The sequence below is a fragment of the Acanthisitta chloris genome, unplaced genomic scaffold (assembly GCF_000695815.1).
Source record: "Acanthisitta chloris isolate BGI_N310 unplaced genomic scaffold, ASM69581v1 scaffold42996, whole genome shotgun sequence".
Taxonomy (NCBI): domain Eukaryota; kingdom Metazoa; phylum Chordata; class Aves; order Passeriformes; family Acanthisittidae; genus Acanthisitta; species Acanthisitta chloris.
Window position 1 is genome coordinate 4640 of NW_008677278.1, and position 20125 is coordinate 24764.

The following is a 20125-nucleotide window of genomic DNA, read 5'->3' on the forward strand; positions in this document are numbered from 1 at the left end:
TGGTAAATGGACAGCTGCTATTGCGTCTTTTAGCATCATTCCTACCTTTTTTTCCTGCCTGCTATGTCTAGTTTTGTATCATGCCAGTAGACACTGTAAAGCAGGTACTATTTTATTAGTACTCATGTATGTTGTACTCTTCCTGATTATTGCAAATAATAGTATAACCACATTTAAAATAAAGAGTTACTCCTGCTGTGCTGTTCTGTTGCAGAACTGAGTGTCTCTTGGTGTTCCCACGGCCAGTGAGTTAAGAGTGATTGCAGCAGGGCTTGGAGCCAAGGGCACAGTCTGCTACACAGTTTGCCAGTTTCAAAAAGATGAGCTGTGGCATCTCATGCTTAAATACCTACAAACAGTACAAATAAGATGCATGACCACAGTATGTGTGTGACTTGGAAAGGGAAGAGAAAAATTGAACACATTATTATCAGGGCAGATGAAACTCCAGCCAAAAATGGATTCAAAAGAATGATCCTTGGTAGGTGGCAGCACCTAAATTGTTGATAAGTTACAGATGAGTTTTACAGAGCAGAGATCTTTCCTGCATACAAAAGAATGATGTTTATTGATTTTGAACCTTACACAATGTGTTCCTTCTGTCATAAAAATCTACTGGGTAGAGGATGTTGCAGTGCCCAAAAATTTTTTAGAGCAGTGATTCCTAGTTCTATTGCAAGACACAGGTTCACAGTACTCATTACTGAATATGCTGTTGACCTGTGCTATAACAGGACAGTGTTGATAATGGAATATCCTCTTTAGCAGTCTCAAACAGTCTTAATGCAACAAACAAACAAATCAGTACAATGTTTGCTATTAGACTTGCAAAGCTACAATGTAAGAATTTCCCAATCTGTACCAGTGCAAAATTGCAATCTTCCACAGATTTTCAGTAGAAATAAAGAAAGCCTGACAGCCTTCAAATTTTTCCCCCAAGAGTGCAGAGCGTGCACTCTCATAGACAGTCAGTGATCTAGGCACACTCCTGCCTTTGGTGTGGGATCAGGCAGCAGCAACCTGTGTGTCTCTCTTCCCAGCTGAGTACCACAGCCTTTGGGCGAGTGGATCTTCTTGTTCCTGTCTCTGGCTCTGAACACAAAGTCTAACTTTGACCCAAGGAAATTTTGTCAACCGTGGTTTAGTTGCCACATGCACGTGCATACATGCACAGAGGCTTTTTAGGTAAGCGAGTATTCTCTGTATGAACTTTGTGGACAATTCTAGTTATGTGAATGTGACTAATAGGATCAACTCACCCACCACTGGAAAGTGGTAGCCTTGTACTCATACATACCCAAGTGAACAAATTAGGGCAGGAACTAAAGAGAACTCTGCATAACTTATAAAATCTCTTGGTTTGAGATTTTGCTGGGGTATTCTTTTGAAACACTTTATTGCAAAATGATATCTCTAGTGATCACGTATCATCAGTACATCAGTCTCATGCTGAAAGAACTGAAAACAGCACTTCAGCAAAACATGGAAATGTTTCCAGCAACCAGACAGAAACTGGCAACACTTCATTTTTCAGATAATTTGTAGGTTTTATTTCAGAAGAGAGTCAAGACAATGTATTGCTGAATGTGACAGGTTTTGTCAAGAGTCTTTATTGTAATAAAGTGTGGGTTTAGGTAGCATCAAAAGCCTTCAGGTGCGTTCAGTAGACAGCTATGTATATTTCATGTACATATTTCTATATAACTGTATTTCATTGTATATGTTTAATAGATTTAAATCCTAAATTGACTATCCCGCACTACCTGCCTCACATGCAGCAAGGTATTTCCAGCTTCTGCTCTTCCAGTTCTGCTGCAGGGACAGCTTTCTGCAATGCAAAAATGTTTCACTAAACTTGACTCTATTGTTACCTACTGAATAAGACATAGTCTGCATCCCCTTCTATTTACTATTTAACACATTCGTTGGATGGGACACTAGTAATCAGGTCCTATGGAGCACCCAGCATTGAAAAACAAAATAAGAAGACACATGTACACACTTAGCATTGTGACTGCCTTCATTCCAGGGGCCTTAAAGCAAATGCTTAAGGTACTTTCCAACTGAGGCATCTGAAACATGAGAGTGAAGCATCTTTGTCCACTCCCATTGAAAGAACCACACCTTCCCACTGAATATAAAAGTGTATAGAAGCCTGGTCTTTTTAAGTCATAAAACATGAAGTAAAAACAGGAGAAACAATAATGGAAGTTAATCTGAAAATTATAGTATAAATGATTACATTCATGTGAGGAATTTTTACACCAGGTATTTGTCTGTGGCTTATACATGAGGGGAAGAATAACAAGAGTTTGGAACCTGTTGATAAAATTATTATAATGATATATTATTTCAGAGGAATGAAGAGAGAAAAGAGCTTAAAATGTTTCATCTTAGAGAGTACTATAAAGAGAAGACTAGGCAAATAGAAATATAATAAGATATGATATAATGAATTAGTTTGGCATTATAAGAGAAAGGAAAATATTATTAATTTGTGAACCAGACAGTCATCTTTGCTGCAGAATTAAAAGTGAGAAAGCTTTTATAAATGCTACCCACACGATGTAACACCTCACCAAATCTCAACTATGAAACCAACTTATTCTGCTGATTACTGCTGTTCCAGCCATCTTTCCTGCATGTAAATCATGAAGTCAGCCAGTTATGAAGCTGTTGAATGTTTCCAGAGAGTCACTTACCAGAAGGATTTGATAACTTACAGAGAAATGAACTGTTTTGCTTTCTGATCTTGATTAAGTACTGCTAACATACCACGTCTCGTGACAGTTTCAAATGTGCATTATTTTTGGTTGGTGTTTCCCCTCAAGTATTTCTACAATTTTTGTTCAGCTCATTTCATATACATTTTTAGTCTCTAAGATGCAAATCAATTAGACCTTAGAACTGCCTAGTACCTTTGTAGCACAGGAGAAGACCTGTTTTTAATCACATAATTGTTGTATTTATTTAGGTTCAAAGGAAGTAGAAAGATGATGAGCAAGAACTAGTGGCTGTATAGCAGGCAAGAAGGCCCACTCTGAAAGCATGCAAGAAGAAAAGTCTTTTCAGAGTTTCTACAGAACTTCAAACACCTCAGCTTTCCCCACACATCAGCACAAGGAGAGAGGTCTCTGGAGTTCAGCTGAAGGCCAACAGAGACCAACTTCTAATGCGAATTCTCACAGGGAGGAAGAAGGTTGAGATATTTCTTATAGCTCATGATGTTGTAAATACCTAGTACTAAGTACTGTGGGAGATAGCACATACCAATCCCTCAATACTCTGGAGGGAGACTTTCTAGTTTGCAGAATGCCTTTCATTGCTAGTTCAAGGAAGCTACAAATTCCTAAGGAGAAACTCTAAAAGCAGGACTAAGGTGTAGTGAGTTAACAATAACCCATTTAATAGAGAGCAGGATTCATTTATTCCCTGTGAATACTGAACTCTAAGAGTCTTTGGGGTCTGACTACTCAGTTTCTAGTTTGAAGAAAACATGGAGTATTTCCTCAGTGTGTTTCTAGTGGAGATATTTTTATTTATGTAAAAACAACAATCCTATATTTTTCATGTAAATGGCAATCTCTTCCCAAACAACAATGTTCATTTCCCACAGAAAACCCACTCCCAGGCACTGATCCTGGCTGGGAAGAACAAAGCATCCTGCTGCTTGTTCCATCTTCAACACAAGTTGCTGCATCACAGGGTAGAGCATGAATGTCAATGAAACCCACCCACAGCACAGAACAATCCACCCAGATGTTACCCAGTGTTTCAAGCTTTGCCAGTTGTATCACATATTCCCTTACAGGAGGTGGGCATCTAAAAGTGCTGCCTAATGGAATCATAGAACTATATGAGAAATTCCATTTTCCTTAAAAACAAGGTCTTGGTTTTTGTTGAATGAAGAAGATCAAACTGAACATTCTAAAATACTACTTTTTAAAAACAACAGCCAGAAAAGAATGAAAAAGAAAATCCATCAATGAAGAAATTGAGAACTTTTTGTTCAACTGTGACTTCATAACCACTGAAAATGTTCATTAAAATATAAAAACATGACTGTGGTTAAGACAGCTTGCTATGGAAATAGAAAGAAAACTATGTTTGAAAAGCTGTAAAAGGAAAGAATCATGAAATGTTGTGTAGTTAATAATATCTTTCTTCACAGAAGCATCCTGCCATGTTTCTTCAGCTGGTATTGCTAGCAATTCCCAGTGAAGTTTTGTCCCTTATATAAACTCTTCTTTGCTCTGTCCCTCTAGTAAACAACAAAAATTTTTAAACTGACTTCAGGGACAATTTTTACACCCCACCCCCCACTTCCCATAGTTTCTAAGATCTTTTATCAGTAACTGTTATTTGCTTAAACATACCACAGTTCCTCACCATTCCTCTTTGATATACAATATAAAAGTGCCCTCAAATAAAACTGTTCTTTTATCAGTCACAAAAACACATTCACAGAAAATGATAACAAAGTCATGTAAGTGCTGAATGTCTCTGTGTAGAAGTACAGGAAAAATTATGCCTGAGTGATGCTCAGGAATCTGCAGGATCAGCAAAGTATGGTATTGTGTATTTGTAATTCTTTTCTCATTCTCTGCAGCTCAAAAATTTTCTGAATTTCACCTCTTCCCCATACCTCTCTCCCAGCCAGAAACCTGCATTCAAAATACCTATTAATCTTCCAGGCAATGCAGAGTCCCCACAGCCTAGCTGTTACAGAAGCTAGCTCGCATGTTCAAGCAAGAATGCAGGTCACAAATATCAAGAATAAATTGATTTTAGTAATGCATAAACCCATCTGCTATACACCAGCCTTCTTTGGTTTGGATTTGTATAGTAACTCTTGGATACATCATCTGATATCTGTTCATGCCTCTCCTAGAGGCCGAGGATTTTTGGCATGGTTCAGACTGTTCCCATTGCAGGGAAAACTGGTCATTTTCTGATTTATTTTTCAGGACTCACTCCCCAGCAATAACTTTTGTCTAGTGAAAGGAAGATGCCAGTCATATCTTGCCTTCCAATGTACTTTGCCTCCAAAGCTCACCTCAGCCCCTCACACATGCTCATACTCTTTGGACCTGCAAAGCTTGAAATCAGTGCTCAGACAGGAATTGCATCAAACACATGAGGAGTTACCTGACCAACGCAAATGCTGGTTTTTTAAAAACAAGAAATTATGCCCAAGGGAATCTTGGGCAAAGGTCAGGAGGTTAGGAAGGATAGCAATAGGTCAAAAATGTCTGCTCTTGCATAGCCTACAACTCCTTGCTTTTTGGGGTTTTTTTTAATTTGATAAAGATCTGTGAAAAAATGGGTGAATGGATTTTCGCTACAGACCTCAAGGCCTGACTGACTAGTGAGTTCAGAGTCACATACTCCTCCAAAGAGTGGAGAATCTCTAATGCTAAAATAATGGAGTATTCATTGTCTACTCATAGAGTAGCCACATGTGAGACTTTGGTCACATTTTTCTGTATCAACTAGGACTCTGATAACTGAAAATTGCAAGGGAAAAAGTAGTTCAGATAAAAACGTTGATGAAAATAAAAGCAGACTGTTGGGGCTGGGGGTGGTATGCTTATATGCCATTGTCTTTGATGCAGACAAGTATACCTGTGAATGCCCACTCATGCACCCAGAAACTCGTATCTCTGTTTCAGAAACAGGCTGGCAGAACGCCTAACTGGGTGAAGAGCACATCAGAAGAGACTCTTCCTGTACCTCACCAAGCAGTATAGTCTCATTATTTGGCTGTCCAGGTAAGACAGTTATGTTTTTTAACTCCCTTTCTAACAAGCAGAGTTTTGAGACCAAATCCTTTCACCTTTGCTTTTCACATTCTTCCCCGAAAGAGGCATGATTTCTTCTTTATTGCATTTTCTAGGATGCACACTGACCTAGAGCTTGCACCTTTCATATTGGTACTGCTGTGATCTGACAGAACACTATATCTGACTTGTATATGTAAAATTTTTTGAGTGCCCTCCAAGTATCAGGGAAAAGCATAGACCTCAGGGATCTGGAGGGCAGCACAGGGCAATGGAAATTCCCTGAGGCCTAGGCTCTGCACTCATCAGAACTAGCTGCTCTGTGGACTGTATGGAGATAGGTATAGATATCATCTCTGTGGGCCTTTAGGCTCCACTCATCACAGGAGTCCCAGACATAAATTACGAGAATATAGCTGTCAATAAAATCTGAACTGAAATCTCACTTTGGTCTTCACTGCTACATCTGCTGAGTTGCAAGTACCTATTACTCTGCCAGAAAATTCAAAAGGGGAACCTAGCTTAGAACAAAAATGATAAAGCATATTTGTATAACATTTAGCTCAGGAAAGGCTGCTACAGCAGTAAGGAAAACCAGAGAAAATTAAGCACTGCAGAAATAAGAGAAGGTTGGAAAAAGTAACTACTAAGAATGAAGAGAAATTCAGATCAGCCAGAGAAGCTGGGCAAAGTAATTTCCAATATGATTATTAATAACATCATACCAGAAATTACTTAAGTGGAGCAGCAAACACAATATACTGCTATTGCACATGTGAGACAACAATTTCTGTTCTGCTCTCCTGTAACCTTCACTATTCAGCTATTTTAGCAACCTGCTGCTTGATGATGGCAGAATTCTTCACAGGCTGAATGTCTCAAGGAAATGCTAGTGTACTAAGAGGAAATAGTCCAGCTGGATGCAGAAGGCCTAACTATAGCCAATTTAGTTGCCAGAAATGGAGCTGAATTGGAATGTACACGGGTTCTATGGTGACACAGATTCCACAGCCAGCTGTGGCCAGAGGTCATGAGGTTGTGAAAACAGGTCCAAAGCATCTCTTCACCCAGGAGGGATAAACTTTGAAAATAATTTACTTGACTTTTAGATTGCTTATGAAAACTAAGTTATTGGTCCCAGTGCATAGGAATCGTCAAGAAAAGGAAAAAGAAGAAACAATTGATTCTTGATTGGGAGCCAGACACATGATTCACAGGATATCTGAGCTACTACTTGCTATGGTGGAAAAAAAATGCCTGAGGATAATTATTCTTGCTTTGCCAGGATAAACTTATTCGTGTTTTGTACAGTTTGTACAAGTGGATGTGTGGGTCAAATCTATTTTTCATCGTGGAATCACGGAACACATTTCTCTGATCAGGCTGCACTTGAATGGGCAGAAATTTAGTCACTCTGCAGTGACACTAAATATGTGATCTTTGACCATTTTTTATCCTCAAAACACCAAGTAGTGAAAAATTAGGGGAAAAATCCAAGACTGATGTCAGAACACTAAAACACCTTCAGAAAAAGGGTATGTCATCAGATGCTACTTTTACTTAATCCAGTACAATTGTATATCAGCACTGAGAGAGCAGGTAGCAACTGCAAACATTGGCAAATTGAGAATATGAATGGCTTTTTTGCATAGTTGTAAGTGGTGCCAGATAAATAAGTAAGAGGGGAAAAGCAAACTAAAAGAGAAATGAGATTTGGTGTTCTGTGAGCTGCTGCCACTGCAGGAACATGGCAAAAAGGGCTGTGGAATTTGGCTTCACAACTGTGTAGCCAAGAAGATGGATTCATAGGTGTGAAAGAGAAACATTCTTCCAGGTTTTTGGATTGCAGAGTGAACTTTTATAGCCAAGAATCAAAGTAGTATGCTTGGGAATACTGAATGTTGAGAATTGCTGGAATTGTTTTAAGCACTAGCAGCTTTGTGTGTCGACTAGCATTTAGTGAGTGAGAGTGTCAAAGAAGTGCAAAGAAAACAGGATTCTAAAGTAGGAGTAGTCTTTTGTTTCAACATGCTGTCAGAGTTGTTATAGCTATCTTATGCAAGTAAGTAACTTTGTTGGAAGTGAAAAGGTGATGGGTAGCATCTCTGAACTGCACCACTGCATCTCTAACTAGACAAACAGAAGAACTGACAGATTTTAATGGTGACCTCCTGAGGAGAAGGGCTGAGAAAGCAAGTGTTGGCATGAGTACACAGGTTTTCTCTGAAGGGCAAAACACGGGGTCAGAGGGGAAAGGTTCATGTTGTCATCACTGCTTTCTAACATGTAGCCACTTCCTGTTTCTTCTGAGAATGGTGAGTAAGAAATGAACTTGAATTTGAGCAAAGCTTCAAGGGTTTTATTGAATGGTACATAACTAATAAACAAGATTATACACTGTCAGTATTTTCATGGAAAATAGACTCAGTTAAACACAGCAACATACTTCTGCCATCTGGGTAGATGCTAATTTAGCATTTTTAAAACACAAAGCCCCAGTAGAGCTGGAAAATCCTCCCAGCACAGCCTAGGAGGGCTCCTGCTGGAGCCCTCTCTCCAGCCAAACTGCTGGCACTGGCTCATATCATCAGTGTCAGCTTCAGCATGGCACTGCTGGGACATAATGCCAGTGAAAAGAGCTAAGATCAGGCTTTTAGAGCAGCAGTGTCATCAGTGCCAGCCTACACTGATGCCACTGTGGAAGCCAGAAATGGAACCAATAAATAGCAATGCAGGGAAACAAGTCAACATTCCTTTGTACGTTAGTGTGTTCTTCTGCCTCTGCCCCCAGACCTGTAGGGTCAGCCTTGCAATGACACACAAGCCTCTGTCATAATAGTGTTTGGATTTCAGTTGATCAGTAGGCATGGTGAAATATGACAGTAAGATGCTCAACTGCAACAGCAATAGCTCTTAATGCTATATATAGATATAGATATAGATATATATTACATATTGGTACAATACATCTCAATGAGTCAATGGCCTAATGTAGCCATTTTTATGTGACAGGGTTAATCTTCAAATACTAATGCATATACTATTTATTCTCCTCCAAACCACAGAAGTTGCAAAGAATATTCTCTCTCCTTCCCCTTTGCAATAAGACGATTAATTTTATTTCTTTAACTGACATGAATTAGCAGACTCTCCATCCCAGGTAGGATAGGGTCTCTCTCTTTCCTGGTTACAGTTACCAGTGATGTGGAATGGAATCACTTTTTTCTCTAGCTTTTCAGAAGGCATTTTCACATAGACTCCAGTAGTGAGGCACCGTCTTCTCTTTATCTATAAAATACAACAAGACCATAAAATAAACAAATGGTCACAGTATAAACAATGATCAGAACATTGTAGAGAAAATGTTGGATGGAATGTAGAGAAAGTGCTGATGGATTGTAGACGGATTGTAGAGAAAGTGCTGGATGTTCTCCCTTTACTGAGTAGAAGGTATTCTAGACACCTTTATAGAAGATCCATTGAGACCATTTGAGGGAGGATCAGGATATACAGGGGCCGTTTATCAAAGGGTGAGTACTGCAGACCTCCATGGAAAAAGGCAATCTAGGCTTACATTTTGTATGCCTTTGTGCATCCAAGGAGAAGCATCTTTAAATTGCTTTGCACAGAGGCTAGAAAAGAAAAAATCAAATCCTAGGACTTTGTGTGAATCAGTTGCGAAATCAGAGCACACATTAAGACTGTTGCCTTTGATCCCAGAGGCATCCAGGGCTCCAACCTGTTTTAAGCCATGGGTCAGTCCAGCTGATGGAAGCTGACTGCTTTCTGGTACTCTGGTAAGCCATAAATACAAGTGGCAGCTCCAGGAAGTTTTGCATTATTGTAACAGCATTGCTCTAGTAAAATGGAGCATCCCAATGTGTTTGTTCCCAGTGTTCTTCCCTGTTCTCGTTTCTTTCTCCTTGTCCTCATCACACAAAGGGGTGTTATTATCAGAACAGGGCTGAATTGAGGGGACTTACCGCTTTGCCCACAAGAATGGCTGAGATGATGATACTGTAAAGAAAAAATCCTGAGGCAGTAGCTCCCAATACCCAGAGATATATAGCAGTGTCTGGACAAGGTTCTGGATCTAAAACATATGATATCACACAAGTCATGTCACACATGAGCTTCATAAGGACAACCCTAGAGTCAGTAAGTCAGCCTCCACACTGCTGTTTTCTAGCATGTGCTATCCCGGGATAATACCAGAGCTGAGCTCTGAGTCCCTTCCCACTCAATGACCAGTGAAAATAGGCTTCATCTGTAGAAGAACATACACCTTACCCTAGCTATTTCTGTGCTTCTATATCTAATTGCCTAGACATACATGCACACTACATGGTGTTGCTTATGCTGGCAAACATCCATAAATTGCTAAATACATTGCATGGCTATGACTGTGCTTGCTTTAGGTGTGTGCAGGGAGACCTGAAAGGAATAAGAGCTAATCATGATTTTCAGAGCTCAAACTGATATTCGTCCTCACTTCTTACAAACAGAACTCTGAAGACCTTTGAGACATAGTAGCAACCCTTAACTTGGAAATACCAGTTTTGTAAAGCTGCTTGGCTTACCAATGACATAGAGATGTGTCCCATTACCCTTGTTCATAAAATAGGGTGGGGGGTACATCCGCTCCATCTTGCAAACATAAAGACCAGTGTCGCTGGCTTGCAGGCCAGCGAGGGTGAGGGTCACATTGTTTCGGCCAGGGCTAATATGGCACTGAAGGACCTTTTCCACACTGAACAGTTTAAACTCCGTGGTGTATGTTGAAGCACAAATTTCAGTGGAACTGTCACCCATCTGTTTAAGCAGAGTCACTCGAATTTCCTTTGCATTCCCAATGTGCTTGTATTTACACACCAAGCTGGCAACTCCTTGCCTGTTGGCCAGCACCATTGCGGGCTGAGTCACTTCCAGTACTGTAAGGAAGTAAAGAGCATAATGGTAAGTGAACTGTCAAGAAATAATCTGCAGTCATTTACTTGAAACCTGCACAACAGAGAGCCCTAGCACCTTCTATTATCCATGGGTAATTCGTAGAAATACTGCTTTCAAAAAAAGGGCTCCAAGACCACAATTCACACTGGCACTACATTAATATCCTTTAAAAAGCTAAAGAAATGCTCTGATTACTATAAATAATATTATAAATCTCAGGAATTGCTTGTTACTTAATAGGAGGTTATTTGGCCCACTTACTGAAGCAATGACCTGCATGCTTCAGTTTCCCTCAACACAAACTTTTTAATACATAAAAGAAAACAAACATAAAAAAAAGATATCAGATGCTAAGGCTGAAATTTTAAATTTAATATCAGGCATTTAAACCATGATTTCTGCCTAGTAGAAATAAACATGTTCACATTTAGAAACAAACAGGTTGACAGTCTGTATGGAACATGGAACAGAACCATTAGGGTAGCAGTAAAATTGAATGGAAGATCTGTTTGCATATTTTTGTTTCAGATCTTTTTTTTCTCCTTATTTTTAACTAGCTACTCCCAAGCCACAGTATAGCAACAGTATATACCCCAAGCCACAATATAGCAACACACAGCAAAGCCTGATAAACATACTGCAAAACAAAATAATTACAAATCTTAAGCAGAAATTAGTGTACCTTGTACATCCCCACTGGCAGCTTTTTACAACTTCTATACTCTATCCTGCTACACGATGGGAAGACACTGACTTTTGCTTTAATAAGCTGTGAAGACTCAGTATTATTTGTTCAATTTCACTTTATATCAGTCCATTTTGGGCCAGGGCTCATCTTCTTCAGTTCTGCAGTGCAAGAATTCAAGATGAAGAAGAATAGAATTTCTCCATCCATCCAAAGCTCTACACCCATGTTATCAGCTGCCACATCTTCACTCACATGGCCTGGTTTGTCACAGTCTTTTTTCCTTCTTGAGCTACTCTGAATCCTGCCCAGTATCTCTACAGATGGCACTGCTCTACAGTCTTTATCTGGTTTTCCAGATACCTTGAAGTGCCCCAAGATCTTGCTCCCATCCAGTCCTATGCCATCTCCCTGTCCCTGTTGTACCAAGTCCGTCTCCTGCAAAGACGTGAAACTGAAAAAGAATAGACACCCCCAGATACCTTTCCTCCTTCATCTACCCACCTGTGGCAGTGGCTGTGCAGAGAAAGCACACAGTGACCAATACTGAGAGCATTCTTGTGCTGGGACAGATGATGAAGGGCTGAAGATGTCTGATACGTTCAGACTTTAAGACGAATTGGAGTTGTCAGGCTTGGAAAAGAGGTGACACCTTTCAGGATACTGAATCTTCGAAATGTTTGAACCCACACAGAGCCAGTGTGTATATATAGCTTTGATCCCAGATGTTGTACCTGAAAGTAATATGAAGCTTTGTTTTGGTTTTACGAGAAAGGAAGTAGTGGGTTTGATTAGTACGTGCACAGTTAACCTCAAACAGCATGAACAAAAACAACTATTCAGCAGATGGAAAATATATATTCAATCTGAAACTGCCGTCCATTCTGCTTTAAGAATTGTGGGAGGAAAGGTAATCATCCATTAGAGCACTTCAGGCCCTTCAGTGCTCCAGCTTGCAGAATCATAGCACTTAATATTTTAGCAGTCATCAGGTATTTCCTACTAGGACAACATACAGAGAACCATAGTTCTGCCTAATGTGGCACGGTGAAACGCTGCATACTTTTTTATGGAGGGCTTGCCTCTGCCCCCAGTTTCTTTGCTTGTTTAAATGTGAGTGCTTTTGACGTTTAAAAGTTGCTGCTCCCTTTAAAATACTGATTACACTTGCAATGACTTCATCTTTTCATATCAGCAATGTGACTTGCATCATAACCCAGCTTCTTAAAGCTTTCCTCTTTCAAGAAAAAATTATCTACGTTTATAGCTAATGACTTCCACATCTGTACAGAACTTTCCCTATCTACAGAATTTACTGTCTAACTACCTTGACATCAACAGATGAAAAACACTGCAGGAGCTTTGATTATTGCTCTCTCTGCTTAGAGCACCTGCATCATTTCAAATCTCAGTGAAACAGTTTTCACCCATGGGCCTTTTAAAAGTCACGTAAGGTCTGAAAATCATTTTGCTTTTTTATGTGATAGACTGACATATCCATGAATCATTGCCTAAAGAGTTCCATAAAAATGAAGCCTCTCTTCAGTTATACTGAAGGTCATCATTCTTGGTTTTACCCACACTTTGAGAAGTTCTTTTAGAAGGTGCTTCATCATTTATACATGTAGATCAAGTAGATTGCAAAGACCTGCTTTTGGACTGTGACCTAGAAAATCTGACAGCATTAGTTCTTGAACAGTAGTCTACCCAATCCAAAGATACAGGATAAATACTTGATCTTGAAATCACACAAATACCTAATGATATAAATAAGTTTATTTCTTCCATACATAGGTGATGCAAAAGTTGTTTGTAATGACAGATTCACAGGTAGTTTAATCTTAACTAGCATTCCAAACAGAACTGATGTTAAATAAAAATACATGGAAAATGAAAAACTGCACCTTAATAATGAGTCAGGCACATATGGTATTACTGGTTAGACAAGCCTAAATCAATTTTAATCTTAAATCTATTATTAAATAAATGCTATCGCAATATCATGTACCAGAATATCAGTGAGAGTTATGGCATGGCATTACCAGGTTATGCCTGACATTTTCATATCCAAAGAAGTAACCAAATTTTCTGCCCTTTGTATCTTTTGAGCTTGGGTTTTGTACGCAGTTAGATAAATTCTACATTTGAGCCTTGTCAACTCTAATGTCATCTCCTGATAATTGATTGAGACTGCAAATTGATGGTGCAATTAGCACTAAGCACTAAGCACTTGCAAAGGATTGCCATGGCAAACTCAGTGCTCTTGCCCCACACATCCACAGTATCTTATCCAGCTAGAGTGAGAGGCAGCACTCTGGCACTCCTCTCTCTGATATCTGAGTCTGCTCTGGCAAGCTTTGTTTTCAATGATAGTCATCTTGTTTTCTGGCTGTTCTGTTCTCTGGATGGCTTTTCAGATCAATCACTTTTTTACCCTTGTTCCTCCTTAAAAGCCTCATGTTATGATGATTGTTCTTCTAAGTGAAGCACAGTATGTCTTCCTGTAGAGTCTCTTGAAGTTGTCTCTGTCTTCACAGCTGGTGCAGCCTGAGGTGAGCCTGGTCTGCCCTGTGTTATTCCTTCCAATGAACAGAGATGACCTTGCTAATCAGACTTCGGGTCTTGAGTTAATGTATGCAGATAGCAGACGGATGATGCAGTGAAAGAGATCTTGTTCCTTCACTGCTCCCATCTTTCCCAGCTCAGTTATAGCATGGAACAACATATTGTAACTGAATGAGTTCCCCCTGAAATAAAATCCACAAGAATCGCTGGGGACATCTTTTCTCTCTGCTGGGCCCCTCTTCTAACTACTGTTCCGCTGATCAAGAGTCTCTGGACTTGTGCTTGATCCACCTTCCCTATGTATCACAGCCATGCTTTGTGGGCTGCACCCATAGGATCTATCTTACCTGATTACTACACCTTCTTGTCTGTGTAGTCTGATAGCTTCCTGCCTTGACTGTCTTATCTTGAGAACTCTTTTTCTTTCACCCTTCACACATAAATGGAACCATACACATGGCCTAGGCCCAGGGCAAGACAGTGGGTGAAAGAATATCCCTCCCTTTGACATTGGGATTCAAGTCTTTCAGGAATGTTATTCCTCTGGCTGTTGCCAACAGCCTGTGCTTTGCACTTGCCACCTCCAAAATTCAGTGTAAGATACATCTTTCTTTTAATGCCCATACTTATACTATAGTACTCTTTGTTCTTAGAAGTGATATTGGTTCTCAGGTCACAGGAAACCTTTACACTCTGTATATGCTACCATAGCAAACTGTCAGAGCAGGAGAGAGGGCTGAGGGCCTTGCAGAGCCTTAAAAAGAGGAATCAGCTTAGGAGTGGTTTGGGTCTCATGGCCTCTTTGAACTTAACTGAGGGAGGGACATGCAATTTACACAGAACACTGGACCACACTACTGTGATTAGTCAGATTACTAGCAAGTTAAATAACTAGGTTTCTCATGTAAGTTTCTTTCTCATTTTGGGTTAGTCACATTCTAGTGATTTGCTTTTCTTCAGTGAATGCTTCTTAGGGCAAACCTTCCCACTGACACCCTGTCAGAATTCCCATTGCAAAATGTTATTATTCACAGAATTATTTTACACTTTAGTCTGTCTCATGCTGCCCGTGGTATTTTCTTCTGTGACAGGAACTTGCTTGGTGAATTGCTTGAGATGTAATGGGGAGAAGAGAATCTTAAAATTTGCATAAGTATCTGGTTTCAGGATATTTTGTTCAACTCAAAATGTGAGATCATGTCTTACTATGTTAAACAGTTCACGTTTTTACCGTGTTAGTTTGCCACAGATCTATTGGGGTTTTGAAATGCACTGTCATTTGAAAAAAATCCAGACCTCTAAGTGGTATGGCTGAAGAAAAAATCTTCTCTACAAAACAGTAGGTAAAGAGAAAAGGAAATAACACAGTGACTGGAAAAAAATCATTTCATTACCATTAAAGGACTAAAACCTGATTAGTGTAAGTAAAGGCCTAGATACAATCAAGTTTGGTGGATCTGTCTTAGTTCCTGAAGGAACCACAATTCACATCACAAACCCACTGATTTTTAGATCTCTCAGGAATGTGGCCTTTCTGTCAGCTTCTAATGTGGTGTTGTAGATGCTGCTCTTCAGTCCTAAGCCTGTGTCCTCAGTCCAGCCTCAGCAGAGGTGAGGACAGCACTAGCTGAGCAATTCTCCTTCCACTACTCCTCAGGGCACACAGAGTTGGCCTTCTTGTGCACTTCTGCAGAGCACCAGATTGTCCAGAAGGATTTGAGGTGTGGGTGGATGTGTAAGCATTCCTTTTCTTTGTGCTACAATTGTTGGCATTTCATTTTTAGACTCTAGGCTTTGTTTTCCTTGCCGTGAAGTTAATTATATCCAACAAGCTTTCCTGATATTCAGGGCATCTGTAGTTATCTAACACAGAGGGCAAATTGCCTCCCAATGTTTCATGCTACCAGTTCTCAATTAGCCTTGCAGGTCTGCATTGTAGCCCTTACCTGGCTGGCTTTGCTACATGGGATTTGTCATACACCATACATGCCCCAGCAGCAACCAGGACCCCTGTCCATGTGAATGTATTGCCCCCAACACATGCCCCATGCAGCTTACAGTCAAAATGTAAGATCTGAGATGTATGGAAAGAAACACAGAAGCAAAAGGAAATAAAGAGACAGGGCTGAGAAGCAACACAGGCAAAAGGTCTTTACACACTAACTTCCTTACTCTTCTCATTTCCCTGTTATGGCAAGGGAGGAATTTTAGGATGAATTTGAACAGATGTGCTGGAGTATCTTGTAGATGCTTAAGGACCTTCCCTTACAGGAAGGAGCTTTCCAAAGCAGACCTCCACATATCTGTTGTTCCCAGACCAAACACTTGGGAGGGAACACAGAATAAAGTAGACACTTCTACCCCAGAGTGAACACTGCAAGCTAGTCTGTTTTCATGAATGAGCAAAAAAAGAACCAAAGGAACCCCCTAAGTCTAAAAATAAGCAGTTAAGTATACCCCGTGCTTGGAGGAATGTTTTGCTTCCACTTTCCTTTATTTCTTAAAGCATTGCAAAAAAGGAAAACCAGCAAAAGGCAGATGTATTTGTGAGAGTCTCTGGGTCTGACAGCACAGCAGTTTGCATTTAATGAGCGGCACAAGGATAAATCATAAAGCTTTGCTGGAAACATGTGAAGAGTGATGTTCTAATCAAAAATGAGATGTGTAAGAAATATTTTTAAAGGGTACAGATGAGGAGCATAATTAAGAGCCTACTTCCAGTTTACACAGAGCTAATTAAGTCCCTGATTTAAAAAAAATAATAAATCATGGCGTTTCAAACTAGAAGATCAAAGCAGGTCTCATGGAGAACCTGGAATTAAACCTTTATAAAGCAAAGGACTCAATGAAGTTTACATAAAGGAGATGGTGCTCCAGCTCAGTAGACATAGAGAGAATCCAAATATTTGAAAGACAGGAGACCTGACAAGGAAAGGCATTTTCCTAAGCTCACAGTGGGAAGTTCATCCAAGGAAAGTCATGGAGAACATTCTAAAGTATCTCTTTGAATTGGTGACAAGTGAGTAATGAGGATCAGCTTTGTTCCCTGAAATCTGGAGGCCATTTCTGAAATATGAATGTGAGCTAATAAAATGGGATGGGCTGGGAAAAGAAATTGAAAAAAATTATATTAAACGAAGGAAGGAAACAGTAATATAGCAGAAGGGGGAAGTCACTTGACAAGCACAAAGAGAATGACAAGGTGTTCAAATCGACAGATTCACACTTATATTTTGAATGCACAGTGTTGAGCCAACATTTGTCAAAGCCAGAGAAGAGAATATTTCAGCAGTTGAGGTGAATAGTGATTATAGGCTAGGGCTTCTAAAGATATTTTGTCACATTCAACCACATCCACACTTGGTCTGATGTGTCTTTGCAGGGACTAGATCTCAGAACTGCAGCACAGGTATGCATCTCTTCCCAGGGGCACGCTGAGTTTGGCTACACAAGCCACAAGCCTTGGACATCCTAGGGAAACAGCTTCTGTGTGGAAATCTCAGAGGGCTCGTGATGAAATGGAGATAGGAAAATGTGAATACCATGAGGGGAAAGGGTGTTTTGGGCAGAAATATGAGTGGCTGGATCAGTGAAGGGTATATGTATCTTTTCAGCACACTCAGATGTCAGCGTTAGGTTGTGAGTGAAGTATATTCCCAGACAAAACCTGCCCAGAAGCCTCTTACAAATAAAAGACCATTTTAGTGAAGACCAGAACCTGTTAATAATGCTCTTTAAATTTTACGTGACAGAGCAAGGTGGTATGGAAACAGAGCACTGAGGGATGGGGACCACTTCAGAATCCCTCCTTGCTGTAACCTCACCTTGCTTTTCTGCTTTCCACGCCGTCTCCTTGCCTCTTTCCTTGCAGTTTTATTTACAAAAAGCATAGAATGAATAGTGGCTTTATCATAGATTGTTTATTTAAGAGAATCAGAGAATCTATTCCTGGGAATTATGTCTAAGATCTGTAGGGTTAATGCCCTGATGTAAGGAACTTAAATTCTCAATCTCTTTGCCTTTGGTCCACGCCAGCACATGTTACTAAAAGTTTCGAGTGATTAATGCAAGGATTGTGAGCTTCCATTAGAATATGTATTAAATCATAGGTTGAAGGCTCTGGAAAACAAAGATAAGAAATTCCTAGCAGAGGATTTTAGAATAAATCCAAGACTTTGCTAGAATCTTTCTGCTTTTGAAGTGTAGCAGTGACAAAAAAAAATGACAGTCTATAAGGCAGACGTCTCTGCAAACGGGATACTATAGCCAAGTGCTGGGTTTGTGGCTGGCATCACGTGAGTCAGCAAATTAAAAGCAGGTCCTATACCTTCCAAAATGTATCAGGGTTTGTTCTTCAGCCCACTCTTCACCAGAGAATCTGATCTCATGCAAGCCTTACTCTTGCATTAGTGATAAACCAAATTCCCTTTGGCTTGCCTAGTTTACAAAGTATTTGAAACTACATTTCTAGGACTTAGCAATTGCCCTTTCCCAAAGCGCCTACCAGGGCTAAACGTGAAAACAGAACCCTGAAATGTCAGAAAGGCCAGATGTGCTGAGGGAGGCTGAAGACTTTCATTAGCCAAAGTGACAGTCCAAAGAAGCTGCCAAACCTCTTTCACTCTGCTCAGAAACTCTTTCTTACAATACCTTTTGCTGACAGATCTTAACACTCCTTACAAGCCTTATCTTTTTCATATTCTTAGACAGTCACATCTATAGCAACTCTAAGAATATTCACTTGAATGTGTGAGTATGGCCAGCTTGCTCTCCTGGTTGTCTAAGTTGAGCACTGATAAATGCCTGCTATAAAGCCTCTGACTGCAGCGAGCATCCAACTAAAGTGCTTCTTCATGGCTCCAGATGGCTCCTTCCACTATCATCACCTGAAAACCCAGCTAGGAAATCCTACATTTTAAAATTCAGATCTCTTCTCCAAAAGAATTCATAATGTTTTGGCCCTGGGACAACAGACACTAGGAAGTATGGCAGCGAACAGTTTTGTTGGCCTATGTGCTAGGGATAAAGGGGAGAATCAAGGATGTTTGTAAATGTGTTTCTAGAGGGGAAAGAGATTATGAAACAAGGCTGCAAAATCAGTAAGAGGGGATATAATATGTAGGATGGGCTTGTGGGTAACACATGACTTGGGGAAATTTTCTTTTAGATATCAGTGAGATTTTATCTGGTACATACAATGAAAACAAATGTGTTGGATGGAGTCCAATAAGAATCAAGCTCTATGCAAAATGGGAGGAAATGTTTTGAATTTTACAATTTTGATGAAATGTTGGAGGAAAAAAAGGGAAATTTTTGAAAAAACACAGGTACATATTTTCCTAAACCTTTTTTCAAGTCCCCAACAACAACATTTTTCATTTTTAAATCATTAGCTCTTCTGAAAAAAAAAACCAATGGTGACTTACACACTGGTAAAATATAATTTTGTAATTTTTTTCTGTCTAGAACCAATAATGGGTGAAATGAGAAAAATGTGAAGGGCACCTTTTGCATCAAGAGCAACTGCAGTTAAGCAAACCTTTCTTGAGAAAGTTTCACTTCCTAAGGTTTTTTGCTATGTTTGCTCATTTAAATGGCCATTGTATTAACCCACTTTTGATGATTTTCAAATGTCAGCAACTAACTTAAGCCCTTTAAAAGAAGTCATATAAAGCAGTTCTCATTACTCTAAGGACCTAACTGCATCAACAAATTTTGCTGTCACAGCCTTGAAAGTGGTGTTGTTGCAATACTACCTGCCTGATATATCAGCCTATGTTGGGTTATTGGCAGGGGTGAAGATTCAATGAAAATACATGGTATCTCTCCCCAAAGGTCTTTGGGCTAGAGGGGTTAAGCAGGACTTGGTCTCCTTTCATTGCCATTCCTCCATTCCTTCAATAGCTGCTTAATTACTGCACCACCCATTCCTGACTTGAAGGGATTTAACCACAAATGTTCTATAAGAACAGTTTTGTTGTTACTCTTTTAATACAGAGTCCTGAAACAGAGTAATTTCATTTGCAAGCTATTGAATGGTAGACTGTGTATTAGGTCATAGTGCACTGAGCTGGTGAATGCAGGCCCTGGAGGGAGTGCAGCTATAATTTCTACCTGTGACTTTGTAGTGACTGATTAATGTTTT

At 39.8% G+C, this 20125-nt stretch overlaps 1 protein-coding gene across 3 annotated transcripts; it reads right to left on the reverse strand.

Annotated features, from left to right (window-relative positions):
- Positions 1–8811: 8811 nt before the first annotated feature.
- Positions 8812–12097, reverse strand: CTLA4 (cytotoxic T-lymphocyte-associated protein 4). Of its 3 annotated transcripts, none has more exons than XM_009076426.1 (4): positions 11920–12097; positions 10361–10711; positions 9764–9873; positions 8812–9068 (listed from the first exon to the last, which is right to left on the reverse strand). In XM_009076426.1, the coding sequence occupies exons 1-4, from the start codon at positions 11969–11971 to the stop codon at positions 8898–8900; spliced, it is 684 nt and encodes a 227-aa protein (XP_009074674.1). In that variant the 5' UTR covers positions 11972–12097; the 3' UTR covers positions 8812–8897. The 3 variants fall into 3 exon arrangements, with proteins under 3 accessions (XP_009074674.1, XP_009074675.1, XP_009074676.1); XM_009076427.1 differs by lacking the exon at positions 9764–9873 and adding an exon at positions 10806–10808 and having other exon boundaries at positions 8978–9068; positions 11920–11971; XM_009076428.1 differs by lacking the exon at positions 9764–9873 and having other exon boundaries at positions 9016–9068; positions 11920–11971.
- Between the last annotated feature and the right edge of the window lie 8028 nt (positions 12098–20125).

Bases quoted from the DNA above. Each gene is read 5' to 3' on its own strand.
- CTLA4 (XM_009076426.1), bottom strand. From the start codon at position 11,971: ATGCTCTCAGTATTGGTCACTGTGTGCTTTCTCTGCACAGCCACTGCC. The intron at 10,712-11,919 runs GTGGGTAGATGA...ACTTCCTTACAG, and splicing joins CTGCACAGCCACTGCCACAG to TACTGGAAGTGACTCAGCCC. The intron at 9,874-10,360 runs GTAAGCCAAGCA...CATATGTTTTAG, and splicing joins GACACATCTCTATGTCATTG to ATCCAGAACCTTGTCCAGAC.